The sequence below is a fragment of the Hippocampus comes genome, unplaced genomic scaffold (genome assembly GCF_001891065.2).
Source record: "Hippocampus comes isolate QL1 unplaced genomic scaffold, H_comes_QL1_v1.1 scaffold252, whole genome shotgun sequence".
Classification (NCBI taxonomy): domain Eukaryota; kingdom Metazoa; phylum Chordata; class Actinopteri; order Syngnathiformes; family Syngnathidae; genus Hippocampus; species Hippocampus comes.
Genome location: NW_017805485.1, coordinates 550,175 through 559,973, shown reverse-complemented (window position 1 = coordinate 559,973; position 9,799 = coordinate 550,175). Strand labels below are relative to the sequence as shown.

Genomic DNA, 9,799 nt, shown 5'->3' with positions numbered 1-9,799 from the left:
TTTTTATTTTAAGAAAGACAACAATTTATCCATCCATTTTCTATACCCGTATTCCTCATTCAAAAGGAAATGATGTTCAATACCCGTTTTAAATATGTCATGACAGTTTTAGCAGAAATTTCGCTCATAGTCTTACATATTAAAACAAAGAAGCACTGGTTATTGTGTATGTAATGTTTTGGAACACTTTTAACATCCAAGAACGTTTAGAACAATTTAACCCTTTCAGGGATGGCGGTCACTACAGTGGAGAGCTTATCATGTTATCAGGTTACAGGTTGCATGAAAAGGGTTAAATAATATCATCATCAGTATTCTTACCTGAGCAAAGTTTGCATAGAACAAAACGATTAAACTATAAAACTATTATAATAAATGTCTTGTCCAGGGAAACCAAGACAAGTATTATTAAAAATGATGAGATTTATTTGACAAAGAAAAAAACATGGAGACACCATTCACAGATCAAGGGACCCTTCTCCCCATCCCCCGCATCTTGCGCTCTCTTGTCATCTCGTTTTCTTTGGGGAAGGTTAAGGTCAGCACAATCAGCATTTTGAGCAGCTACACAGAATGCAGTCTAGTGCATGAGCAGGCAACGTTGCTTATCTGCAAAATAACTGGTCAGCATTCAATGGTACGAACATTCATTTACATTTTTTTTTTTTGGTTAGCAGCCATAAGGAGTCAAAGGATCCATACTTCAGATAGTCAATGATAAATACATTTATATTCCATTCCAGAAGCTTGAAAGGGAACACTTCACAATATAACACAAGTACACTGAAATGTTAGAATCTGTTGTGGATTGAAAGAGGGAGTGACTAACATGACTGCATGTGCTTTCTATGTGGATGTCAATTCATGCGGTGTACTTTTGAAAAAAAAAACAAAAAAAAAAACGAGCTTACCTATGAAAGGCCTAATGGTTAAAAAAAAAACAAACACACACAAAAACCACCACACACACACACTTGAATATGCACATTTTATTCAAAATGACTGCTGACCATACTTGTGAGGCCCCTATCTTTGCTTCTGTATTAGCCATAAAGACAAAATCAGGTGATTTAGGGCAGGGACACATATAAAAAATCAAGGATACTGGCTTTTGAGGACCAGAATGGCCCACCCCTGTTCTTAGGGATAGCTGGGAACCCTGTAGAGGTCACTCATTTTGGCCGCTTTTATTCAGGATCTTGTTTTGGTCATGACCATAGATGATGGTAGAAACATAGATCGACCGGTAAATCAAAAGCTTTGCCTTTTGACTCGGCTCCTTCACCATAACCGACCGTGAAGAGTGCATGCCTCTTGATCTCCAACTCAATTTTTCCCCTCACTCCTGAACAAAACCCTAAAATACTTGAACTCCTCCACTCGGGGCAGGATATCATCACCGACCCGGACAGGGCACTCAACCTTTTCCTGACTGAGGAACATGGTCTAAAATTTAGAGATACTGATTTAATCTCACCACTTCACACAAGGCTACGAACCACTGCAATTAAATTTGAAGGTTGTAGCTTGGTGAAGCCAAAGAAGCACATCATCGGCAAAAAGCAGAGATGCAATACTGAGGTCACCAAACCAGAACCCCACAACCGCCTATGCTGTGCCTAGAAATTCTGTCGATAAAGGTTATGAACAAAATCAATGACAAAGGGCAGCTTTGTCTGAGTCCAACTAATGGCTTGAAACCTATTTGACAATGCAGGCCTAACTCTTGACACCAATTGTACAGGGACTGAACAGCTCGTATTAGGAGGTCTGGTAAATCATACTCCTGTAACAGTAGCAGACTCCACAAGAGCCCCGAGGGACAGTTGAAAACGTTCTCCAAGTTCACAAAGCACAGTGCTCTTCCTGAATCTCACATTCGACACCTGCCAGCTTGAATTCTGCTGTGGTGACCTTACCAAGAAAGCGTTCGACTGATCACACTCAAACGGTGACACACCCAATTCCTCATGCACTCCTACCATCATCATGCCTGGAGTGGGTGTGTAGGTAGGCAAGTACAACAAGGAACTGGTTGAAATTATGGGGGAAGAATTCCTAACGTTGCCTTTAATACTGATCACACCACACAGCATGCTTGCCTTTTCATCTCAGCATCCTGCGTGTGGAGTTGAGAGATGTCAGTTTAGCGTTGCCAACAGGGATCTCGTGACTTTAACTCTACATTCAGTTTGCATCTTTATCGTGCATCCACTGCACCTGAGACCCGAGCTCATCTTGAGAGGTCAACAGGCGACTGCATGCTGCCTGGAGTGGGTGTGTAGGTAGGCAAGTACAACAAGGAACTGGTACAGAGGAACTGGTTGAAATTATGAGGGAAGAATTCCTAACGTTGCCTTTAATACTGATCACACCACACAGCATGCTTGCGTTTTCATCTCAGCATCCTGTGTGTGGAGTTGAGAGATGTCAGTCAAGCGTTGCCAATAGGGATCTCGTGAATTTAACTGTACATTCATTCAGTTTGCATCTTTATCGTGCATCCACTGCACCTGAGACCAGAGGTCATCTTGAGAGGTCAACAGGTGACTGCATGGATTGGATACATTACAAAAAAAGTCAAGATGGTACAAATGAAAAATCTTTTGAAGACAGTATATCATCGGATACATTCTCATTACTTAGTTACCCTTCTGAAAACTGTACTGTAATGTCACCAACTACATAAACTTCCCTCTATAAGAAAAGTCAGCTTCTTCTAAAAGGTCGCATGTGGGTGATCACACTCCTTACATTTTAAAGATAACAAACTGGAACTGGAAGAAATCTTGATCCCGTGTTTATAGTCGGCTTGACCGTCATGCTTATCATGACACCGCCGACGTTCTCTGCCATTTGAATGAATAGATGTGACTGTCTTAACGTCTTGCCGCTTGTTCTGAAGAACACATGACAAAGAACTAAGCAAGACTAGTGATGTATGAGCTTAATGCTTCATGTGACCGTGTCCACATACTGACTGGTATTTACTTCTAGGTGGTGACCCCAGCACAGTCCTTCCTCTGCTTGCTTCGGAGGTCGCTTCTCCTTGGCTGATAGCCTTGAATGCATCCTCTGAGGAATTGCATACAGAAAAAAATGACTATTTACTCGCCTCATAGGACACCGCCGACGTTCTCTGCCATTTGAATGAATAGATGTGACTGTCTTAACGTCTTGCCGCTTGTTCTGAAGAACACATGACAAAGAACTAAGCGAGACTAGTGATGTATGAGCTCAATGCTTCATGTGACCGTGTCCATATACTGACTGGGTTTTACTTCTAGGTGGTGACCCCAGCACAGTCCTTCCTCTCTGCTTGCTTCGGAGGTCGCTTCTCCTTGGCTGATAGCCTTGAATGCATCCTCTGAGGAATTGCATACAGAAAAAAATGACTATTTACTCGCCTCATTGAAAGTCAGGCGTTTAAAATGCTGTAAATTGTTCACGCATGACGGCCACGTCTGCATCACAGTGTACTCATCTCAACAGTGTTGTAATGATCTAAACCTCATTTGCATAAACATGCATGAGTTTGATTAATTTCAGTTGCCCCTGGGCAATAGTTTTAGCCTTAAAAACTGCACCTAAACACTAAACATAAATGGGCATAATATACTTTCAAAATATAAACGCATCTTCCACTGAAGTGCTTTGCCAAATGGAAGGCTCCAGCAACATCTGGGTCATATTTTATATAAACTTTATTAGCAAATTGCAACAAGGTCTTGATCAAAATCATAATTTGCCCCCCCCCCAGGCCATCAACGTATATCGAAAAGCAAAGTCTTTGAATATTTTTATTCAAAAGTACAGACATGATGAATTTATTGAGCATGTCCTCCTTAGAGTGGCTGATAACAGGAGCTAATGCCGGCCCTAACAAGGTACAACCTGGACCGGATGCAAGCCAATTGCAGGGATTGGGTATGTTTTCAGGGCATTCTGGTAATGCACAACCATTTCTGTGGTACTTCATAAGTGCTCCGGTCTTCTGTGTCATCATAAGGGATGTGCCAGGTGTCTCCCGATGTCTGCACAATGGTGTCACAGTTGGGAATGTTCTAAACACACAAACACATTTTAAATAAGCATCTTCACATTCTCTCTCGTGTCCTTGCTCCTCCACCTTACCTGAAATCGGACCCTCCTCCCTGCCAAGATATGTCCATGCACGACCAGCTGATGGCCCCTCTGCCATTTGAAGAAGAGTCGCCGGGTGGCCTCATCAGGCAAGCAAGCCTTGTGGTCCCTCATCAGGTCCTTACTCACGAAGCGGCAATGGTTACCCGAATGCAAAGTGGCATATAGCAAGAAGGGATCGTCTTCAGAACTGATGGAAAGGGTTGGGAAAACGAAAATGAGTAGCTCTAAATAGAGAGCTTCATAGCAATGTGTGTCTATCATTTACTCTATTCCTTACATGTTGTCAGTAAAAAAGCAATGAGCTTTCTGCTGGATAAGGTTCATGTTGTGTCTGTCCCAAGATCTAGAGGGTCGCAGCATGTGTTTCCTCCCCAGCACCAGAACAGTAAGGCCCTGTAGGTTGAGCTCCGATACCACTGCCAGCAACTGAAACACATGCAAAAAACCCTATGGGACAAGTGTGGCCAACCTTTCTTGACCGAAGATCTACTTTTCAAGCCAACCAACCCTCTGCGATCGACCGTTCCTGCACGTGCACACATACACACGCGCGCATATGCCCGCACGCACGTGCGCAAGCATGCCATGATGAGCGACAGCCATCATGGCCCCTAACATGAACGAAACAGAAAAATAAAGTACATAAAGGAGTTTGTTGGGTTTGTGAAAAGCAAATCCCTGCCTACCTTAGTGGGAGACCTGACGCGGAGGCATGGGACGCACTTTTGCAGCGTGTTAAATGCATGAACATCACTATTGTAGCTTTTTTGCACATCCCTGTGTGAAAGTATTACAATATTGACTGTTGTAGCTTGGACTCTCTGCGTCATTTGCACAGCTACCATTACGTTACGTAAAGACTCTCTGTACTTACGTGTTACGTCCTAAATATTCTTCTTGTTATAGTTGCTCGTTATTGCAATACTACTTTGGCTCATAGTATTGGAGACAAATTCCTTTCATGTTTTTTATTACTTGGCTAATAAAGAACATGTTGATCTTTTACACCAGATCAATTACAGTAAGATGTGTACACCAAATAGCTCTTATAACCAATTGTATTCTTTGTATGGTTTGAGGTATTGTCAGACATGCCATACCACAGTTAAGATTAAAATATCATCAACAAAAAGGACATTTTAGCTGAATGATTTCAAATAAAAGTGAATGAAGGGTACTTCAGTTTGTATCTAAATGTGTCCAGCGACCGAGTGGTGAATAAGTCAAGTCCTTTGGGATCGGGTCCAGCTCACCCTCAACGCTCATTGGATAAAGCAGTATCAAAAATGGATCGATATATCGCTTTCTGATCATTCTAAAAGTCTTTGTACTTAAAGTCAATGTGCGAAAGATCACATACGATACGTGTGTCACAATCGAATAGAAGCCTAGAAGGATGTGGGAAGGCAAGGTGGTGTTTAAAACAGTGTGTTATAAGAGGCACCTCCCACACACTTATGTTGATGCAATGACTCATTAGTCATTGTGCGACCTGCAAAAAAAGCCCCGAGTATGGAGATACCCCCGAAAATGGTAAAACTGTGCTTGTGGAACTAAAATGGCTTCCCGTGCATGAAATTCTTTGTTTTATGTGTCCTTACCATCTCCGATTGCTTGCTTCTGTCCTTGTTGATATTTGCCACATTAAGACCGTCCACGACTACATCAAACGCTGGCTTCATCCTCACAAAGGCCTTGAAACTTTCCAATTCCTAAGGAGACACAAATACGTTGATCATGCAAAAGATATATTTTTTACAGTACTGAACAAAGTTTTCTTTTAAATTCAGAGGTTTGTTGTTTTTTGTGGTTTGAAGTTGAGCCTGAGCTCCATCTGGAAGTATTGCTGTTCAAATTATGGAATCTAAATGATCACAGGCCTGTAATATAAAACATAAAAGTGTACCTGGTTGTTCCTTCCATTCCTAAATACAAATGTGTACTGCCAGACGACAGTCTGCAAAATGAACCATCCCGACCGTACTCAATACTGAAATAGTGTATGAGAAAAAAGAATTTTAAAAACCCCTCATTGGAAACATGTTTTGCTTTGATATATATAACTAAACAAAACAAGGCTATGATCATCCATTTTAACAATAAACTAGCATTTTCCGAAAAACAGCAAATACTTGAGCTGCCACTCAAGCAAGGAGGAAGTCTGTGGTAACCAAAAAAGACATACAACATACTGCCAGAGACCAATGAAACTCTCTCAGGCACCTGCATGTCCAATTCTACTGTAAACACTGAGGTCCAGCTTTGTGGCGAGCAGGAACAACGTGTTGTGATCCAGCCAGGGAACATTGTGTGTGTTTTCACTTTTAGATATGCAGCGGCGTGGAAATAGACTTCTGTGAATTCCCCTGGACGTCAAGCTGCGCGCACTCTCACATGCACACGCGATCAAAATGTAGCCTGAGAAAGTGAAAGCTTGTTGTATTGATCCTGGAACAGAAGCAGAAAAACCGTGGCCCCAAAGCTCTTACTATATTTATGTTGAATAAACACTGAACACACACTAGAATGACTCTTCCAACTTTCAACTTGGGAGTGCGTCTAGCTCAGACTGGAACATATCTTATTGCTTGGGTGTAAATATATCAACTAAAAAGGGAAGTAGTGAGGACGGAGGAGGGAAGACCAGAGACAGTCAGTCTACTCCCAGTGTAATTATCCAGGGACTTTCCACAGTTGATATGTGAGACCAGCTCATTGTGCCGCAGTGGGTAATATGACAGCTTCCAACACACGTTCATACACACAACCCTGAATACATTTACACACAAATCCATCTTATGCTGTGATTTCATAAAGAGTGCTATACTCTTCAGCATTACAATACAGTATGTGGATTAGATTTAGCTTTTTTTTTTTTTGGATCGAACATTGCCATCTAAGCAATGCCTTTGTAAAGGACGTCCCCCAACTAAAAAGGGAAGTAGTGAGGACGGAGGAGGGAAGACCAGAGACAGTCAGTCTACTCCCAGTGTAATTATCCAGGGACTTTCCACAGTTGATATGTGAGACCAGCTCATTGTGCCGCAGTGGGTAATATGACAGCTTCCAACACACGTTCATACACACAACCCTGAATACATTTACACACACATCCATCTTATGCTGTGATTTCATAAAGAGTGCTACACTCTTCAGCATTACAATACAGTACGTGGATTAGATTTAGCTCTTTTTTTTTTGGATCGAACATAGCCATCTAAGCAATGCCTTTATAAAGGACGTCCCTGTGTATGTCGGCAAGACAATGCCAAGGCGCATTCGGCATGGGTTCAAACAGCGTGGCTTTGTAGTTAAAGAGTGAATAAGTACTAGACTGGTCAGCCATCAGTCCAGACCTGTCTCCCACTGAAAATGCGGCGCTTATAAAAGCGCAAAATACAAAACACACAATGTCGCACAATAGGGAAATTCCCAATATTCAGCAGCAAAATTATAAAAGGGAGAAAGGAGAAGACAACAAGTATATAAATAAATATAAAATATAAATATAAGCTTATTAAAAATGGGTGAGTGGGGGTGAGTCCAGGTTTTCAGGTCTGTCTATTCCAGAGACTGACAGCAGTCTTCAAGAGAATATAGTTGAAAAGGATGTGCAAATCTTTGTGTTCTGTTTTTATTTGCGCTTTACACAACATCCCAATTTCATTGGAATTAGGAGTTGGAAATATCAAAGACAACCCAAATATACATAAAATGCATGATTTTAATTATTAAGAGGAATAAAAGTCTTTGTGAAAAGGTACTGCCATCTAGAACCATGTCTAGTTTCTTCCTTTTCTTTGGTATTGGAAATGATCAATATACATTATTGCACAACAAGGGGTAGGGCTAGATAAGTTGTATACTTCTTCCTACTCCTTTGAACATATAACTGTGATGATGTTTGTATTACTTACTTTTATTTTCCTTTCATAATTTTTGTTTGCATTTTGTCATCTGTTATTGTATGTTTTATATATGTTCAATAAACAAATTAAGTCGAAGTAAGTCGAAGAACTAAAAACTGGTTGGGGCACCCTCAGCATCAACAACTGAAATCTGGGGGTTGTTGATGCTGGAGGAAAAAGAGGAGTTACAAAATAGAAATTTGAAAATGCAAGCTAATTTTATTTTCGTGATCAAAAAAATACAAAAAGAGAGTTTCTGAGAGAAAAATGGCCATCCTGGCCGCATAGTTCAATGAACAGACCTGGACATTGTTTTTCCCTTGCCAGGAGGCGGGTCACTCGGACCCACTTCTGGATGCAGGCCTGGAAGTGGAGCTTGAAGGCGAGTTCCTGTTGGTCAGGCCTGCACCCATGACACTTGGATGGCTTCAGCCCAAAAGAAAGACGTGGAACCCCCCTTTCCATTGGCTCACCACCTGTGGGAGGGGCCAAATGGGTTGGGTGCAGTGTGAGCAGGGCGGCGACCAAATGCGGTCTGATCCCCTGCTCCAGAATCTGTTAGGGAGGTGGGATGTCACCTCTCTGGCAGGGAAGGTAGACAAGAATAGATCTAGTCAGACGTGCCTCCACATACAGCTCGGACTGTGATACCACTCTTCTCGAGAGGGGTTGGACCCTCTTCCACTCTGGAGTTGCCCAAGGTGAAAGCCACCTGGCAGGTGAAGTAATACATATTGCCCCCCGGCTTGGCGCCTGTCGTTGGGGTACACCCCAGTGGATGGGCGAGTAGACTCCCTCCGCTTTTGGGTGGGGTCCTGACTGCTGGAAAGCATTCCTGATGGGGACTTAATAGTTTTGCTGGGGGACTTCAATGCTAACGTGGACCTGGAAAGGCATGATTGGAGGCAATGGTCCCCACCGATCAGAACCCCAACGGTGTTCTGTTATTGGACTTTTGTGGTTGTCATGGATTTTCAGTCATGAACAACATGTTCAAGCACAAGTGTGTCCACTTGATACCAGGAAATGCTAGGCAGCAATTCGATGGTAGACTTTGTGGTTGTGTTATCAGACTAGGGGCTATATATCTTGGACACTTCGGTGAAGAGAGAAGCGGATGGTGTGTTGGCTCCGTTGCTGGGGGAGGACGCTGCTCCGACCTGGTCGGCTCAAACGTGAAGGTTTTGTGAGGGACTGCTGGGAACGTCTGGCAGAATCCCCTGTCAGAAGGAGTTTCAACTGCCACCTCTGGCAGAACTTCAACAACTGTAGGTCCCTAGGAAAGCGGGGGACATTGTGCCCAAGGACACCATGTTTCATGCACAAGAAGCGCTCTACCACAATGCACAGGGTGAACAATCGTTGTGGCGGCTGGCTTGACTTCCGTCTTGTCAACAGAAAGACCCACAACAGGCAGCATGTGAAGGTAGCTACAGTGAAGCCCTGACAGAGCATTAGGTTTTACAGTAGCTTTCTTTTGCGAGACAATTCTAGCCCCCCCGCCACCGTGGTAGAGAGAGAAATTCACTTGCCCACAATTTCTGCTGTCATTCCAAGACTTTGCCAGAGTTGTCACCGTTTCCTGGTGTCAAGTGTCTCAAACAGCTGATCCGTTCAGGAAAATTTCAAAACAAAGTCCTCTGACCTGGCTGAAACCGTCAAAAAGGTAAGACAATTTCTCTCTCTTTACTCAGAAAAATAAACTTTTGTCTGAACAAGATAAATCTAAAAACTTTTATTTAAAA

The 9,799-nt window shown here is 42.6% G+C and overlaps 1 protein-coding gene across 2 annotated transcripts in view; it reads right to left on the bottom strand.

Moving 5' to 3' along the window:
• Positions 1–3,686: 3,686 nt before the first annotated feature.
• prorp (protein only RNase P catalytic subunit) overlaps positions 3,687–9,799 on the bottom strand; it is an 11,821-nt gene continuing 5,708 nt past the window's right edge. For both annotated transcript variants that reach the window (XM_019876121.1, XM_019876122.1), the window contains 4 exons: positions 5,748–5,858; positions 4,424–4,572; positions 4,135–4,333; positions 3,687–4,064 (listed from right to left, as the gene is read on the bottom strand). In XM_019876121.1, the coding sequence (XP_019731680.1) occupies positions 3,936–4,064; positions 4,135–4,333; positions 4,424–4,572; positions 5,748–5,858 (588 nt within the window). In that variant the 3' untranslated portion in view covers positions 3,687–3,935. The remainder of the gene's footprint in view (positions 4,065–4,134; positions 4,334–4,423; positions 4,573–5,747; positions 5,859–9,799) is intronic.